This window comes from Anomaloglossus baeobatrachus, chromosome 4, assembly GCF_048569485.1.
Source record: "Anomaloglossus baeobatrachus isolate aAnoBae1 chromosome 4, aAnoBae1.hap1, whole genome shotgun sequence".
In the NCBI taxonomy this organism is placed as follows: domain Eukaryota; kingdom Metazoa; phylum Chordata; class Amphibia; order Anura; family Aromobatidae; genus Anomaloglossus; species Anomaloglossus baeobatrachus.
The window spans coordinates 426,582,593-426,602,453 of NC_134356.1; the positions used below are offsets into that span (position 1 = coordinate 426,582,593).

The following is a 19,861-nucleotide window of genomic DNA, read 5'->3' on the forward strand; positions in this document are numbered from 1 at the left end:
GTCCTCCAGCTGCGGTTCACTTTAGTCGCAACCTGATTTGTGCTCACAGGTAGAGGACTCCAGCTGGGATTGCAAATCACCTGAGTGACGGCACCGCTTATCTCACGGCTCACTTCAGTCACTCAGGTGATTTGCGGTCAAAGGTGGAGGATACTAGCTGTGGCAGCAGCTAACCTGAATGATGTCATCACTGATCACGTAACAACTGAAGTGAGTAGCGCTGAGCTCACAGCAGGCAGTCTTGTTCTATGGCGCTCACTGTGAGCGGCAGATGTAGCAGTGCTGGAAGTGTCGTGGGACCTTGTGTGGATTACATGGGACCTGGAAGGGTGTTTGGGCTGTAAAGTGATGAAAGAGGGTGCTTTTTATTTTACAAAGGATTTTTTTGTGTGTTTGTGTTTATTTAGTTTCACTTACAGATTAGTAATGGGGGGGGGGGTGTCTCACAGACGCCTGCCATGACCAATCTAGGATTTAGCGGCAGCTATGGGCTGCCATTAACTTCTTCTTACCCTGATTGCCACTACACCACGGTAATCGGAAGAGACGATAAAGTCCCGGGGCTGTCGCATCTAATGAATACGGCAATTCCGGGTGGCTGCTGGCTGATATTTTTAGGCTGGGTGGCTCCCAATAACGTGGGTCTCCTGAGCCTGAAAATACCAACCCTCAGCTGTAAGGTTTTTCTTGGCTGGGTATCAAAATTGAGGGGACAGCAGTTTTTTTTTAATTGATTTATTATACTGTACGATGTAGACACTCCCACCGGCGGCTGTGATTGGTTGCAGTAGACAGCTGTCACTCAGCATGGAGGCGCATCTGACCAACTAATCACAGACGGGAGGAGGAGTATGTATGAGCCTAATGAGCGGGTGCAGTGAATATGTAATGAGGCTAATGAGCGGGTAGGGAAGAAGAATGAGAGGCCGCAGGAGCAGTGTGACAGCTGCTCGCGCTGGTGATCGGTGAGTATATAGTGCTTTGAGAGAGACAACCGACACAGACATGCCAAAATCACTCCAGCATTGATTTTGTCATTCTGGAACTAAGTTGGGGGACATACTAAAAAGAATGATGAAAAGGAATAAATAAAAAGAATGAGGGTAATAACTTATTAGGTGTATATTATGTAGATGTATAAAAGGTTTCTTGGGCAAGTTAGACATGGAATGAACATAAAATATCTGTAGATAATAAGAGAATGAATGCATATGGCATATAACCAGGTGTATATTATGTTTCCTGAGCATTATAGGTGTGGAATGATAATGAAATATCTGTAGATAATAAGAGAATGAATGCATATGGCATATAACCAGGTGTATATTATGTTTCCTGAGCATTATAGGTGTGGAATGATAATGAAATATCTGTAGATAATAGGAGAATGAATGCATATGGCATATAACCAGGTGTATATTGTTACCTGAGCATTATAGGTGTGGAATGATTATGAAATATCTGTAGATAATAGGAGAATGAATGCATATGGCATATAACCAGGTGTATATTATGTTACCTGAGCATTATAGGTGTGGAATGATAATGAAATATCTGTAGATAATAGGAGAATGAATGCATATGGCATATAACCAGGTGTATATTATGTTACCTGAGCATTATAGGTGTGGAATGATAATGAAATATCTGTAGATAATAGGAGAATGAATGCATATGCCATATAACCAGGTGTATATTATGTTACCTGAGCATTATAGGTGTGGAATGATCATGAAATATCTGTAGATAATAGGAGAATGAACGCATATGCCATATAACCAGGTGTATATTATGTTACCTGAGCATTATAGGTGTGGAATGATCATGAAATATATGTAGATAATAAGAGAATGAATGCATATGGCATATAACCAGGTGTATATTATGTTACCTGAGCATTATAGGTGTGGAATGATTATGAAATATCTGTAGATAATAGGAGAATGAATGCATATGGCATATAACCAGGTGTATATTATGTTACCTGAGAATTATAGGTGTGGAATGATTATGAAATATCTGTAGATAATAGGAGAATGAATGCATATGGCATATAACCAGGTGTATATTATGTTACCTGAGCATTATAGGTGTGGAATGATTATGAAATATCTGTAGATAATAGGAGAATGAATGCATATGGCATATAACCAGGTGTATATTATGTTACCTGAGCATTATAGGTGTGGAATGATTATGAAATATCTGTAGATAATAGGAGAATGAACACATATGGCATATAACCAGGTGTATATTATGTTACCTGAGCATTATAGGTGTGGAATGATTATGAAATATCTGTAGATAATAGGAGAATGAACACATATGGCATATAACCAGGTGTATATTATGTTACCTGAGCATTATAGGTGTGGAATGATTATGAAATATCTGTAGATAATAGGAGAATGAATGCATATGGCATATAACCAGGTGTATATTACGTTACCTGAGCATTATAGGTGTGGAATGAACATGAAATATCTGTAGATAATAGAAGAATGAATGCATATGGCATATAACCAGGTGTATATTATGTTACCTGAGCATTATAGGTGTGGAATGATAATGAAATATCTGTAGATAATAGGAGAATGAATGCATATGGCATATAACCAGGTGTATATTATGTTACCTGAGCATTATAGGTGTGAAATGAACATGAAATATCTGTAGATAATAGGAGAATGAATGCATATGGCATATAACCAGGTGTATATTATGTTACCTGAGCATTATAGGTGTGGAATGATTATGAAATATCTGTACATAATAGGAAAATGAATGCATATGGCATATAACCAGGTGTATATTATGTTACCTGAGCATTATAGGTGTGGAATAATCATGAAATATCTGTAGATAATAGAAAAATGAATGCATATGGCATATAACCTGGTGTATATTATGTTGCCTGAGCATTATAGGTGTGGAATGATTATGAAATATCTGTAGATAATAGGAGAATGAATGTATATGGCATATAACCAGGTGTATATTATGTTACCTGAGCATTATAGGTGTGGAATGATCATAAAATATCTGTAGATAATAGGAAAATGGATGCATATGGCATATAACCAGGTGTATATTATGTTACCTGAGCATTATAGGTGTGGAATGATTATGAAATATCTGTAGATAATAGGAGAATGAATGCATATGGCATATAACCAGGTGTATATTATGTTACCTGAGCATTATAGGTGTGGAATAATCATGAAATATCTGTAAATAGGAAAATGAATGCATATGGCATATAACCAGGTGTATATTATGTTACCTGAGCATTATAGGTGTGGAATGAACATGAAATATCTGTAGATAATAGAAGAATGAATGCATATGGCATATAACCAGGTGTATATTATGTTACCTGAGCATTATAGGTGTGGAATGAACATGAAATATCTGTAGATAATAGGAGAATGAATGCATATGGCATATAACCAGGTGTATATTATGTTACCTGAGCATTATAGGTGTGGAATGATCATAAAATATCTGTAGATAATAGGAGAATGAATGCATATGGCATATAACCAGGTGTATATTATGTTACCTGAGCATTATAGGTGTGGAATGATCATAAAATATCTGTAGATAATAGGAGAATGAATGCATATGGCATATAACCAGCTGTATATTATGTTATCTGAGCATTATAGGTGTGGAATAATCATGAAATATCTGTAGATAATAGGAAAATGAACACATATGGCATATAACCATGTGTATATTAGGTTACCTGAGCATTAAAAAACTGAAAAACGATAGTGTTGGCCCCCTTAAAAATAGTCTTGGTGAAATTGTGGAGAGGAGTGAGGGTAAAGCCAACCTGCTGAATGACTTTTTTCTACGGTTTTTATACAAGAAAATGCCATGGCAGATGACATGTCCAGTGATACCATAAATTAATTCTTGAATATTACCTGCTTAACCCAGCAGGAAGTATGCCGCCGCCTCGAAATCACTAAGGTTGACAAATCTCCGGGCCCGGATGGCATACACCCCAGAGTACTACAGGAATTGAGTTCTGTGATAGATAGACCATTATTTTTAATCTTCACAGATTCCTTAATAACAGGGTCGGTACCGCAGGACTGGCGCATAGAAAATGTGGTGCCAATATTCAAAAAGGGGACAAAAACTGAGCCGGGAAATTATAGGCCAGTAAGTTTATCCTCTACGGTTGGTAAAATCCTTGAGGGTTTCTTGAGAGATGCTATACTGGAGTATCACAAGAAAAATAACCTTATGACAGAGTATCAACATGGGTTTATGAGGGATCGATCCTGTTAAACTAATTTGATCAGCTTCTATGAAGAGGTAAGTTCAAGCCTGGACCAGGGAAAGGCAGTGGATGTTGTGTATATGGACTTTTCAAAAGCTTTTGATGCGGTGCCACACAAAAGATTGGTACATAAAATGAGAATAATGGGGATAGTGGAAAATATGTGTAACTCGGTTAAAAACTGGCTCAGTGATGGGAAACAAAGGGTGGTTATTAATGGTACGTACTCGGACTGGGTCTCAGTTCATAGTGGGGTACCACAGGGGTCAGTATTGGGCCCACTTCTTTTCAACATACTTATTAATGACCTTGTTGGGGTATGCGGAGTAGAATCTCAATATTTGCAGATGATACAAAACTCTGCAGGGTAATCAATACAGAGGAGGATAATTTGATATTACACACCCCGGCACTCCCGCACGCATCATCCCCGCACACACCCCGGCACTCCCGCGCGCATCATCCCCGCACACACCCCGGCACTCCCGCACGCATCATCCCCGCACACACCCCGGCACTCCCGCACGCATCATCCCCGCACACACCTTGGCACTCCCGCACGCATCATCTCCGCACACACCCCGGCACTCCCGCACGCATCATCCCCGCACACACCTTGGCACTCCCGCACGCATCATCCCCGCAAACACCCTGGCACTCCCGCACGCATTATCCCTGCACACACCTTGGCACTCCCGCAAGCATCATCCCCGCACACACCCCGGCACTCCCGAACGCATTATCCCCGCACACACCCCGGCACTCCCGCACGCACGCATCATCCCCGCACACACCCCGGCACTCCCGCATGCATCATCCCCGCACACACCCCGGCACTACCTCAGTGACGTCACCGGTGACAGCGCGACTCCCTCAGTTGCCTGTGTGGAGCTGATAAAGAGCGGCGGTGTTCTACTGCTGCTCCTGTCAGCTTCATGTAGCAGAGCTGAAAGCATCGCGGGACCTCTGTGGATTACGTCGGACCTGGAGGGGTATTTGGGGATTTTAATAAAATGGTGAAAGAGGGTGTTTTTTTGTCCTTTATTCCAAATAAAGTATTTTCTTGGGTGTATGTGTTTATTTACTTTTCACTTACAGGTTAATTTTTGGGAGTGTCTCATAGCCGCCTGCCATGATTAACCTCTTATTACCCTGATTGCCACTGCACCAGGGTAATTCGGGATGAGCCGGGTAGAGTCCCGGGACTGTCGCATCTAATGAATGCGGCAATTGCGGGCGGCAGCTGGCTGATATTGTTAGGCTGGGGGGCTCCCCATAACGTGGAGCTCCCCATCCTGAGAATACCAGCCTTCAGCCATGTGGCTTTATCCTGGCTGGTATCAAAATTGGTGGGGACCGCATGCAGTTTTTTTTTAATTATTTATTTATTTTACTGCAAGATATAGACCCACCCACCGGCGGCTGTGATTTGGTTGCAGTGAGACAGCTGTCACTCAGCGTGGGGGCGTGTCTGACTGCAACCAATAATAGGCGCTGGTGGGCGGGGAAAGAAGGGAATATGAGATTGAATAATGGGCGGCCGGCATTTTCAAATCAGGAGAAGCCGCCAGCAATGTGACAGCCGTGCAGCGCAGCGCTGGTGATCGGTGAGTGGGTGAGAGTGAGTGAATGAGTCAGTGAGTGTGAGTGTGAGAGAGAGGCTGGAGCCACACGGGGCACAACTGGGATGCTCGCATGACACGCGGCTCGCGCTGGCAGCACAGCAGGAGCCGAGTATCATGCTAGTGTGCCTGCATCTGAAGACCGACTGTGCCAGCAGACCACAGCTGCAGGGGGCGGGCAGGTTCTCAGGAGGGGCGGGCTGGCATGGAGGAGGAGAAGGTGGGCTTTCTCTCCCCCTCTCCTCCGTAGCCGGTTCATTCTCCTATTATCTACAGATATTTCATGATCATTCCACACCTATAATGCTCAGTTACCTTAATATACACCTGGTTATATGCCATATGCATTCATTTTCCTATTGTCTACAGATATTTCATGATCATTTCACACCTATAATGCTCAGATAACATAATATACATCTGGATATATGCCATATGCATTCATTTTCCTATTATCTACAGATATTTCATAATCATTCCACACCTATAATGCTCAGGTAACATAATATACACCTGGTTATATGCCATATGCGTTCATTTTCCTATTATCTACAGATATTTCATAATCATTCCACACCTATATTGCTCAGGTAACATAATATACACCTGGTTATATGCCATATGCGTTCATTTTCCTATTATCTACAGATATTTCATGATCATTCCACACCTGTAATGCTCAGGTAACATAATATACACCTGGTTATATGCCATATGCATTCATTTTCCTATTATCTACAGATATTTCGAGATCATTCCACACCTATAATGCTCAGGTAACAAAATATACACCTGGTTATATGTCATATGCGTTCATTCTCCTGTAATCTACATATATTTCATAATCATTCCACACCTATAATGCTCAGGTAACATAATATACACCTGGTTATATGCCATATGCATTCATTTTCCTATTATCTACAGATATTTCATAATCATTCCACACCTATAATGCTCAGGTAACATAATATACACCTGGTTATATGCCATATGCATTCATTTTCCTATTATCTACAGATATTTCATGATCATTCCACACCTATAATGCTCAGGTAACATAATATACACCTGGTTATATGCCATATGCGTTCATTTTTCTATTATCTACAGATATTTCATGATCATTCCACACCTATAATGCTCAGGAAACATAATATACACCTGGTTATATGCTATATGCATTCATTTTCCTATTATCTACAGATATTTCATTATCATTCCACACCTATAATGCTCAGGTAACATAATATACACCTGGTTATATGCCATATGCGTTCATTCTCCTATTATCTACAGATATTTCATAATCATTCCACACCTATAATGCTCAGGTAATATAATATACACCTGGTTATATGCCATATGCGTTCATTTTTCTATTATCTACAGATATTTTATTATCATTCCACACCTATAATGCTCAGGTAAAATAATATACACCTGGTTATATGCCATATGCGCTCATTCTCCTATTATCTACAGATATTTCATAATCATTCCACACCTATAATGCTCAGGTAACATAATATACACCTGGTTATATGCCATATGCATTCATTCTCCTATTATCTACAGATATTTCATGATCATTCCACACCTATAATGCTCAGGAAACATAATATACACCTGGTTATATGCCATATACATTCATTCTCCTATTATCTACAGATATTTTATGATCATTCCACACCTATAATGCTCAGGTAACATAATATACACCTGGTTATATGCCATATGCATTCATTCTCCTGTTATCTACAGATATTTCATAATCATTCCACACCTATAATGCTCAGGTAACATAATATACACCTGGTTATATGCCATATGCATTCATTCTCCTATTATCTACAGACATTTCATGATCATTCCACACCTATAATGCTCAGGTTACATAATATACACCTGGTTATATGCCATATGCATTCATTCTCCTATTATCTACATATATTTCCTGATCATTTCACACCTATAATGCTCAGGTAACATAATATACACCTGGTTATATGCCATATGCATTCATTCTCCTATTATCTACAGATTTTTCATAATCATTCCACACCTATAATGCTCAGGTAACATAATATACACCTGGTTATATGCCATATGCATTCATTCTCCTATTATCTACAGACATTTCATGATCATTCCACACCTATAATGCTCAGGTTACATAATATACACCTGGTTATATGCCATATGCATTCATTCTCCTATTATCTACATATATTTCCTGATCATTTCACACCTATAATGCTCAGGTAACATAATATACACCTGGTTATATGCCATATGCATTCATTCTCCTATTATCTACAGATTTTTCATAATCATTCCACACCTATAATGCTCAGGTAACATAATATACACCTGGTTATATGCCATATGCGCTCATTCTCCTATTATCTACAGATATTTCATAATCATTCCACACCTATAATGCTCAGGTAACATAATATACACCTGGTTATATGCCATAAGCATTCATTCTCCTATTATTTACAGATATTTTATGATCATTCCACACCTATAATGCTCAGGTAACGTAATATACACCTGGTTATATGCCATATGCATTCATTCTCCTATTATCTACAGATATTTCATAATCATTCCACACCTATAATGCTCAGGTAACATAATATACACCTGGTTATATGCCATATACATTCATTCTCCTATTATCTACAGATATTTTATGATCATTCCACACCTATAATGCTCAGGTAACATAATATACACCTGGTTATATGCCATATGCATTCATTCTCCTGTTATCTACAGATATTTCATAATCATTCCACACCTATAATGCTCAGGTAACATAATATACACCTGGTTATATGCCATATGCATTCATTCTCCTATTATCTACAGACATTTCATGATCATTCCACACCTATAATGCTCAGGTTACATAATATACACCTGGTTATATGCCATATGCATTCATTCTCCTATTATCTACATATATTTCCTGATCATTTCACACCTATAATGCTCAGGTAACATAATATACACCTGGTTATATGCCATATGCATTCATTCTCCTATTATCTACAGATTTTTCATAATCATTCCACACCTATAATGCTCAGGTAACATAATATACACCTGGTTATATGCCATATGCGCTCATTCTCCTATTATCTACAGATATTTCATAATCATTCCACACCTATAATGCTCAGGTAACATAATATACACCTGGTTATATGCCATAAGCATTCATTCTCCTATTATTTACAGATATTTTATGATCATTCCACACCTATAATGCTCAGGTAACGTAATATACACCTGGTTATATGCCATATGCATTCATTCTCCTATTATCTACAGATATTTCATAATCATTCCACACCTATAATGCTCAGGTAACATAATATACACCTGGTTATATGCCATATACATTCATTCTCCTATTATCTACAGATATTTTATGATCATTCCACACCTATAATGCTCAGGTAACATAATATACACCTGGTTATATGCCATATGCATTCATTCTCCTATTATCTACAGATATTTCATAATCATTCCACACCTATAATGCTCAGGTAACATAATATACACCTGGTTATATGCCATATGCATTCATTCTCCTATTATCTACAGACATTTCATGATCATTCCACACCTATAATGCTCAGGTTACATAATATACACCTGGTTATATGCCATATGCATTCATTCTCCTATTATCTACATATATTTCCTGATCATTTCACACCTATAATGCTCAGGTAACATAATATACACCTGGTTATATGCCATATGCATTCATTCTCCTATTATCTACAGATTTTTCATAATCATTCCACACCTATAATGCTCAGGTAACATAATATACACCTGGTTATATGCCATATGCATTCATTCTCCTATTATCTACAGACATTTCATGATCATTCCACACCTATAATGCTCAGGTTACATAATATACACCTGGTTATATGCCATATGCATTCATTCTCCTATTATCTACATATATTTCCTGATCATTTCACACCTATAATGCTCAGGTAACATAATATACACCTGGTTATATGCCATATGCATTCATTCTCCTATTATCTACAGATTTTTCATAATCATTCCACACCTATAATGCTCAGGTAACATAATATACACCTGGTTATATGCCATATGCGCTCATTCTCCTATTATCTACAGATATTTCATAATCATTCCACACCTATAATGCTCAGGTAACATAATATACACCTGGTTATATGCCATAAGCATTCATTCTCCTATTATTTACAGATATTTTATGATCATTCCACACCTATAATGCTCAGGTAACGTAATATACACCTGGTTATATGCCATATGCATTCATTCTCCTATTATCTACAGATATTTCATAATCATTCCACACCTATAATGCTCAGGTAACATAATATACACCTGGTTATATGCCATATACATTCATTATCCTATTATCTACAGATATTTTATGATCATTCCACACCTATAATGCTCAGGTAACATAATATACACCTGGTTATATGCCATATGCATTCATTCTCCTATTATCTACAGATATTTCATAATCATTCCACACCTATAATGCTCAGGTAACATAATATACACCTGGTTATATGCCATATACATTCATTATCCTATTATCTACAGATATTTTATGATCATTCCACACCTATAATGCTCAGGTAACATAATATACACCTGGTTATATGCCATATGCATTCATTCTCCTATTATCTACAGATATTTCATGATCATTGCACACCTATAATGCTCAGGTAACATAATATACACCTGGTTATATGCCATATGCATTCATTCTCCTATTATCTACAGATATTTCATGATCATTCCACACCTATAATGCTCAGGTAACATAATATACACCTGGTTATATGCCATATACATTCATTCTCCTATTATCTACAGATATTTTATGATCATTCCACACATATAATGCTCAGGTAACATAATATACACCTGGTTAAATGCCATATGCATTCATTTTCCTATTATCTACAGATATTTCATGATCATTCCACACCTATAATGCTCAGGTAACATAATATACACCTGGTTATATGGCATATGCATTCATTCTCCTATTATCTACAGATATTTTATGTTCATTCCACACCTATAATGCTCAGGTAACATAATATACACCTGGTTATATGCCATATGCATTCATTCTCCTATTATCTACAGATATTTCATGATCATTCCACACCTATAATGCTCAGGTAACATAATATACACCTGGTTATATGCCATATGCATTCATTCTCCTGTTATCTACAGATATTTCATGATCATTCCACACCTATAATGCTCAGGTTACATAATATACACCTGGTTATATGCCATATGCATTCATTCTCCTAATATCTACAGATATTTCATAATCATTCCACACCTATAATGCTCAGGTAACATAATATACATCTGGTTATATGCCATATGCGTTCATTCTCCTATTATCTACATATATTTCCTGATCATTCCACACCTATAATGCTCAGGTAACATAATATACACCTGGTTATATGCCATATGCATTCATTCTCCTATTATCTACAGATATTTCATAATCATTCCACACCTATAATGCTCAGGTAACATAATATACACCTGGTTATATGCCATATGCATTCATTCTCCTATTATCTACAGATATTTCATAATCATTCCACACCTATAATGCTCAGGTAACATAATATATACCTGGTTATATGCCATATGCATTCATTCTCCTATTATCTACAGATGTTTCATAATCATTCCACACCTATAATGCTCAGGTAACATAATATACACCTGGTTAAATGCCATATGCATTCATTTTCCTATTATCTACAGATATTTCATGATCATTCCACACCTATAATGCTCAGGTAACATAATATACACCTGGTTATATGGCATATGCATTCATTCTCCTATTATCTACAGATATTTTATGTTCATTCCACACCTATAATGCTCAGGTAACATAATATACACCTGGTTATATGCCATATGCATTCATTCTCCTATTATCTACAGATATTTCATGATCATTCCACACCTATAATGCTCAGGTAACATAATATACACCTGGTTATATGGCATATGCATTCATTCTCCTATTATCTACAGATATTTTATGTTCATTCCACACCTATAATGCTCAGGTAACATAATATACACCTGGTTATATGCCATATGCATTCATTCTTCTATTATCTACAGATATTTCATAATCATTCCACACCTATAATGCTCAGGTAACATAATATACACCTGGTTATATGCCATATGCATTCATTCTCCTATTATCTACAGATATTTCATGATCATTCCACACCTATAATGCTCAGGTAACATAATATACACCTGGTTATATGTCATATGCATTCATTCTCCTATTATCTACAGATATTTTATGTTCATTCCATGTCTAACTTGCCCAAGAAACCTTTTATATACATAATATACACCTAATAAGTTATTACCCTCATTCTTTTTATTTATTCCTTTTCATCATTCTTTTTAGTATGTCCCCTAAGTTGGTGAGCTGAGCTGTGTTTTCGTTGACAAAACCGCAGGTAAAACAAATGCAAAACGCAAACAATTTGTAACCATGCGTTCTGTCACGTTTTTCATCCCCTCATTGATTTCAATGGGTGACAAATGTTGACAAAAGAATGAACATGCTGATTTTTATTGTCACAAACCTTTGTACAAAAAAAAAAAAACACTGACAAACTGCAATGTGCGCATGGAAAATCTGACTTCTCATAGACTTTGCTGGGAAGTAAAAAATGAGAAAGTCCTGACAACGGCACCAAAAAGAAGAAAGCGACAAATGCAGCGTGCGTATGTAGCCTTAGTGCCGCTGTGAGCAGAGGGCGAGAACAAGCAGGGGCATGGGAGTAGATCTGCGGACACACGTGTCACACTGTATGGGTACGGTTCCAGCTGCGATTTGCACGGACAAATGCAAAAATGCAAAACTATGGGGTAGTGTCCATCTGCGATTAATTTCTCATGCCATAGCGGCATGCATCTCAGCATACTGCGTTTGGCAGCGAGTCTTGGCTCACGCACCAGCATACAAGTCTATGGGAGTGTGTGAAACATCGCTCTGCACTCGCATGTCATCTGAGTGCAGTGCGATAAATGCAGAGACAGGCAGAGGAGGAGATGGGGAGAAATTGCTCCCCCCCTCTTCTCCGCAGCTGGGATGCATTGCAATCGCCTCACAGTCGCAGGACACTCGGCTGACACCCGCAGCAGAGGGTCATTGTATATCGCTTCCACGCTCTCACATCAGAAGCTGGGCGCAAGTGGAGCCGTACCCTACATGTCGCCTCCACCGCCTGAGGCGGGAAGCAGCCACTGCAGACAGTGTACACGTGTATAGAGCACGGCTGCTTCCTGACAGGACACGTGTTCCTTACGAGAGAGCGCTACCCGCGGCGTGAGGCAGGCGCTGTGTGACCACTGCTGTGCATACGATAATGCAATATATATATATATATATATATATATATATATATATATATATATATATATATATATATATATATATGTGTGTGTGTATACATAATGCAGGTATTTTCGAGCACGCGCTCCTGCAGCGCCATCTCCACCTTTGCCCACGTGTTGCTGCTGTTTGCTTCCGCTTCCCACGTGGCCTCCAGGCCTTGCCTCTTTCCTCCCCTGCACGGCGCATGCGTGTTTGCCTCGGTCCTGAGGGTTAGTGAGGTGACGAGGGTTTGGGGACGAATGAGTGCTTGTCTGAGGTCCTCCATTACCGCCCTGAGGGGGGAGATTGCAATTTACGCCAGACAGAGCTCGTATTTGAAATAAGGGCGGGCGGGCGGGGCGACAGAACGAAACAGGGCGGGGTCTTGCTGTGACCAGGCCCCGCCTCCGGGCGCTTATGTGTATGCACCGTTCTCCGCACTGGCCGCGACTCCTGAGGACCGGGCTCCGTGATTGCAGCTGGTTGTGAGGATCGTCCTCTCCAGGGGCGCGCGTTCTGCAGTGTGTGTATTACGTGTCCTTGTGTGTGGGAGGGAGCGGCGGCGGAGTGTGCGGGATGTGCGGCTGCAACAAAGGCCGGGACCGCATGTCCGCCGTGTGCTGACGGCTGCAGATCACTGCGCGGCGCAGCTCCTCCGCCCTGTGCTTCTCGGGCAGGACATAGGCGCAGGTGCTGTGTATGGGCTCAGATGCTCAATGGGGCATGGGCACTGCTGGATGTCTAGAGATGCCACTTTGACTGGTGACATCCTGTGTATGGACACTGCTGGTTGTGCACAGATTCCACCTTGTCTGTGGCTACAGATGCCATCCTGTGTATGGGCACTGCTGTTTGTGCACAAATCCATTTTGCCTATGGGTACAGATGCCATCCTGTGTAAGGACAGTGTGCTGTAGGCACAGAGGCCACCTTGTCTATGGGTACAGATGCCATCCTGTGTATGGGCACTGCTGTATGCCCAGAGATGCCACCTTGTCTGTGGCTACAGATGCCATCCTGTGTATGGGCACTGCTGTATGCCCAGAGATGCCACCTTGTCTGTGGCTACAGATGCCATCCTGTGTATGGGCACTGCTGTATGCCCAGAGATGCCACCTTGTCTGTGGGTACAGATGCCATCCTGTGTATGGGCACTGCTGTTTGTGCACAAATCCATTTTGCCTATGGGTACAGATGCCATCCTGTGTATGAGCACAGCTGTATGTCCAGAGAGGCCACCTTGTCTGTGGCTACAGATGCCATCCTGTGTATGGGCACTGCTGTATGCCCAGAGATGCCACCTTGTCTGTGGGTACAGATGCCATCCTGTGTATGGGCACTGCTGTATGCCCAGAGATGCCACCTTGTCTGTGGGTACAGATGCCATCCTGTGTATGGGCACTGCTGTATGCCCAGAGATGCCACCTTGTCTGTGGGTACAGATGCCATCCTGTGTATGGGCACTGCTGTTTGTGCACAGATCCATTTTGCCTATGGGTACAGATGCCATCCTGTGTAAGGGCAGTGTGCTGTAGGCACAGAGGCCACCTTGTCTATAGGTACAGATGCCATCCTGTGTATGGGCAGTGTGCTGTAGCTGGCAGATGTTGGTTTCCAATCTGGTAAGGCCACACTCCTCGTGTAGGCCATCACATGCAGTTACCAGCTCATGCTCCTGGGTCCTTCATTGATGTCTTCTGGGGGTTATATTGTTATTATTTTACTTACCTGCTTATGTAAGCTGTACATTGGTGATACTGACGGGAATAATTGTCCTGGTGTTTGTCCACATTGCACCCAGTGACACGTGTGCTTCCTTATGGCCAAACCATAGCTACTCCATGTGCTTCTGTATGACCTGAGAAATCGTCCTTGTAGGTGGAGATGGACTTTGTCTGTTTTCTTCCATCCATTAGATACAGATATGATCGAGAAGTTGAATTGTGTGCAAAGTTACCTTCTTTTCTGCCATATGTACAATATTGCTGATGGATTTTTTTAACCCTGGAACGCATACCTGGGGCCTCGCAGGCCTGCTAGGTCATTTGTTTTCTATGGTAGATTGAATTGCTTGCGCGTTCTAGGGTTAATATCAAAATGGTAGGGGTCCAATTTCCCCCCACTGATCAGCTGATGTAGGCTCCGAACACCTCTGTCCCATGTGTTGCAGCGGCATAGAGAATACAAGTGTTTTGTCAGGCGTGGTGACAGGTCCGCTTTACATTTTGTACCTGGTAAGAGGTGCCCAGGATGCCAGTATGTAGCAGGCGGTTCCCCGGGCTCTGGTCCTGATCCCACTGATTGCCATGCTGGCGGTTGGACCAGGGTCCTGTGACTGGTTCTGCTCCCAGCTCTTACCCTGGGGCTGGGACATCTGTTGTACCTTTTGGCTGGAATGTGCATTGGCTTCAGAGCTGGAGCAGATTGCCTAATACAGGGTGCTTCAAACACAAGAGGAGTAAGGTCAGGTTAGGGATGTACCAGTCTTCTGTCATTTTCTGTATATGTACTAAATCTGTTTATTCTTGACACTTTGTCTTCCAGCATGGCGGACTACTTGATCAGCGGTGGTACTGGATATGTCCCAGAAGATGGCCTTACTGCTCAACAGCTTTTTGCAAATTCAGATGGACTTACATACAAGTAGGTATCAGATTATCACATATTAGAGATAAAAATGGGGTTTCAGTGAGGACTGTACTCAAGTTTTCTGATGAGAAAAGTCTCACTATAGCGCTTGCCATGTTTGCAGCATAATTTGCTGCTTTTCCCTGTATATGTTGCTCTCAACAATTCTTTGAGAAGTGGGTGAGCTTGCAGAGGCAGGGTCTTTATTTTTTGCTTGTCAAATTGATTCTAAAGGCCCTGTCACACACAGAGATAAATCTTTGGCAGATCTGTGGTTGCAGTGAAATTGTGGACAACCAGTGCCAGGTTTGTGGCTGTGTACAAATGGAACAATATGTCCATGATTTCACTGCAACCACAGATCTGCCAAAGATTTATCTCTGTGTGTGACGGGGCCTTTATTCTTCAAATTTGTGTATAGTATGACACAAATCTATGCCACCTTATGTCAAGAGTAAGATGGGGACGTTTGTTTTTCCTTGTTATGCCAGATTCATGCATCCGTATGTCGAGGTCAGAGTACGGTCTGTGATGCCGTGGGTCTCCTGACCTGAACTTGACCGTCTCATGTATGCCCATGAGGTTGTTGCTTTTGAGTGGATAGACCCACGGCCAGACTATGATGCACTGACCCCCGCAGCCTGATTGTGACACACGGAAGTGTGCGTAGGCTTACGCTGATTTTTTTACTATACCCAAAGCTGTCAACATAGTGGGCCCTATTCATCATATGTGGGGGGGGGCTTTTAAGTCCCCTCTTGACCTGTGGATCTTGCTGACCTTTCCTGCACCAAACTCATGAAAATGGCACACAAAGTTCATGAATTGAGGTTTTTGTTGTTTTTTTTGTATTCTGTCTTTAACTGTTATGATTTTTATTTTTTTTTTCTGGGGGGGGGGGGGATGGCGAGGAGAAGGGGAAGAGTCAGCTCGCAAAAAAAAAGTGTCCGAATGACTGGTGTACATAAAACTGTGGAAGGGGTGGGGGTTCTGGCATAAAGTAGGGTTGTGCCAAATTTTGTAAGTTCTTTTATTTGACGTGAGATACAGAACACTAAAACCACAAAGCACAACTTGGGGGTGGGAAAGGTACAAGACATTTGAATTTGTGAAAGTCAAAGTTGTTAATTGAGAAGTATTTACTAAAAAAAAAACAAAAAAAAAAAACTAGTGGAAGCGCAATGGTGAATAGGGGGCCATAGAATTTTTGTTTTCCCTGGGGAATCAGCATTGCTTTTCTTGCAGATGGGGATATCTTTCCACCATAGAATTAAAGGCATCCTCTGATTTCTGTAATAGATTCTACCGCAGCGAAGAAAAGGTTTCCCACAATGTACCTTTTAGGATGGAATCACACGAGCATATAGCATCGCATGCGATATGCCAATGACACTGCTGTGAGCATGAGCCGTGTGTCATCTACTGTGATCTGTTTCTCTCACATGTAAGAATCGGACTACAGGTGCGAAGGAGAGACTAATTTCCATTGCTTGTTTCTACGTATATCACACTGCACTCTAATGACATCTAAGTGCAGTTTGAGGTGTCTCACAATGTAAGTGAGCCAAGACATTCTCCGATTTTTCTCTAGTGCCATTTCTATATGAGAAAAATAATCTCAAATCTGCTCTGCCTCATTGAATAACATTGGACAGCGTGCAATAGGAGATTTAGGCTGCTTTCACACTATGTTTTTTATTAACGTGCGTCATGAACGTTTTTTGCTGTAAAAGTGGATCCTGTTTTTACTAAGAAAAACGCATGTTATTTTGCAGGATCCTGCCACTTGACGTTTATGGGCGGGCATTGAAGTCGTGATCGGGAGTGAGGAGAACTGAACGTGATAGACTGGGAGGTGACAGCTGCAGACGCTGGTAACCAAGGTAAACATCGGGTAACTAAGCGAAGTGCTTTGCTTGGATACCTGATATTTACCTTGGTTACGAGCGTCTGTAGCTGCTAGGAGCCGGGCTGCCTGTTCCCGGCACACGTAACAAGGTAAACATCGGGTAACTAAGTGAAGTGCTTTGCTTGGTTACCCGATATTTACCTTGGTTGCGAGCGTCCGCCGCGCTCAGGCGGGGGGGGAGAAAGAGAGGGAGGGGGGAGAGAGACTGATCACGCCAGGCTGGTTTCTGGGCATGCTCGGTAGAGCAAGGAGGATTCGGTCTATCAGCATGCCAGCGTTCACATGCGTTTGTGTGCAGTATAGTCAGGATCCAGTGACAAACAGTATTTGGGACGCAGCTCAAAAACGCTACAAGTAGCGTTTTTGAAAAAAGTAAAAAAAACTGCAAGTCGCTGGATCCTTACTATAACGCACGCAGACGCATGTGAACGCATGTTGACGCAAGTCCATTGCAAATGCATTGAAATGAAAACGCATTTGCACTGGATCCGTTTTTGCGTTAAAAAAAGTTCATGACGGATGTTAAAGAAACGTAGTGTGAAAGCAGCTTTAAATGTGAGATTTTCCAATATTTTTCATACGGTAATTGAGCATGGGGTGTTTTTAAAGTTCTCATCTGGAGTTACACATTATGCTTGGGCTCTAGATTAATTTTGATCAATGTGTAATATCGTTTTATTGTGCTGCTCTTTATCTGATACAGATATGGAACACTTGTCTGTTGGCCGTTCAGCAGCCTGTATTATGGGGGCGCTGACTGCGTGCGGGTTGGCTTTTTTCACAACTCCATTTATTAATTTTTGTTTAATTTCTTTGATGGTCATAGTAGCAGAGCATTCTAACCCTCAATGGTTAGTTAAAATAAAAGCCGTAATGCCACAGAGGCGTATTGTACAGAATAGAGAGCGGCATAAGGCCAGTGCTGCACCGAGCTTTATCTTTACTTGGGGTGTGTTGTGGTGCCATCTTGTACAGAATTACACCACAAATGTGCATTTAATATGTGAGCTATGTCTCATTGCTGCAGGGGGTGGGTATTAGGTGATGACATCATGTAATGCAATGTCATAGGGTAACATTGCATGCATAGTCCCAACACCATAATCGCATGCGTTAAACTGCTATGACATATCCAGAGTTATTAAGAAATGCTTCAGTTGAAACAGAATACAGTGGAACCTTTCTTAACGAGTAACCCAGTTAGCGAGAATTTTGCTCAACGAGCAAGGCTTGCTGGAAATTTGTAAGTCTGTTTACGAGCAAGCTTTGCTGTACGAGCAAATACTCACTGCCACACACTTCCGGTTCCGTACATTCTACCGCGCTCTGACCCCGCTCTTACAGTCCAAACACAAACACACCACGCATACACATACAGTATTATGCTCACCTTACCTTTCGTTCCATCGCTGGCCTCTTGGTTCTTGTAGTTCGGCGGTACATCACGACGAGGAGGAATCCTCACGGCGAACTGCAAGACCAGGGAGGCCGAAGATGGAACGGAAGGTAAAGTGAGCATAATACGTGTACCTTCCGTTCCATCACGCGCCTCCTGGGTCTTGTAGTTCGCCGGTATAGGCTGTGTATCGGCAAGCATTGTGACGACGCAGGAACTTTCTCCTGTCAGCCGCTACTCAAAGGCAGCACGCTGGCCAATCAGAGGCAAGCGGCTCCTGCCTATGACGTCAAGCGCTCTGGCAGCGGAAGTTCCTCCCCTCGTCGTGATGGTTACCCGATACACATTGTGTGTGTGTGTGTGTGTGTGTGTGTGTGCTGCGCAGGCAGCCGCGCGCGCATGTGTGGAATGGCACAATAGGGGACCAGGAATGGGACATTTAACAAGTTGTGGAACACATTTTTTCGGGTGCGATTTTGGTCTTAAAACTGCATGACTTTGCTTC

At 41.2% G+C, this 19,861-nt stretch overlaps 1 protein-coding gene across 5 annotated transcripts in view; it reads left to right on the forward strand.

Annotated features, from left to right (window-relative positions):
• Window positions 1–19,861, forward strand: part of IMPDH1 (inosine monophosphate dehydrogenase 1) — a 262,916-nt gene that overhangs the window by 132,309 nt on the left and 110,746 nt on the right. For 2 of the 5 annotated variants that reach the window (XM_075345402.1, XM_075345403.1), the window contains one exon: window positions 15,968–16,066. In XM_075345402.1, coding sequence (XP_075201517.1) covers window positions 15,969–16,066 — 98 coding nt within the window. In that variant the 5' untranslated portion in view covers window position 15,968. Of the gene's footprint in view, window positions 1–13,634; window positions 13,654–13,675; window positions 13,947–15,967; window positions 16,067–19,861 lie in introns of those variants that run through there. The other 3 variants (XM_075345405.1, XM_075345404.1, XM_075345406.1) reach the window with 3 other exon arrangements.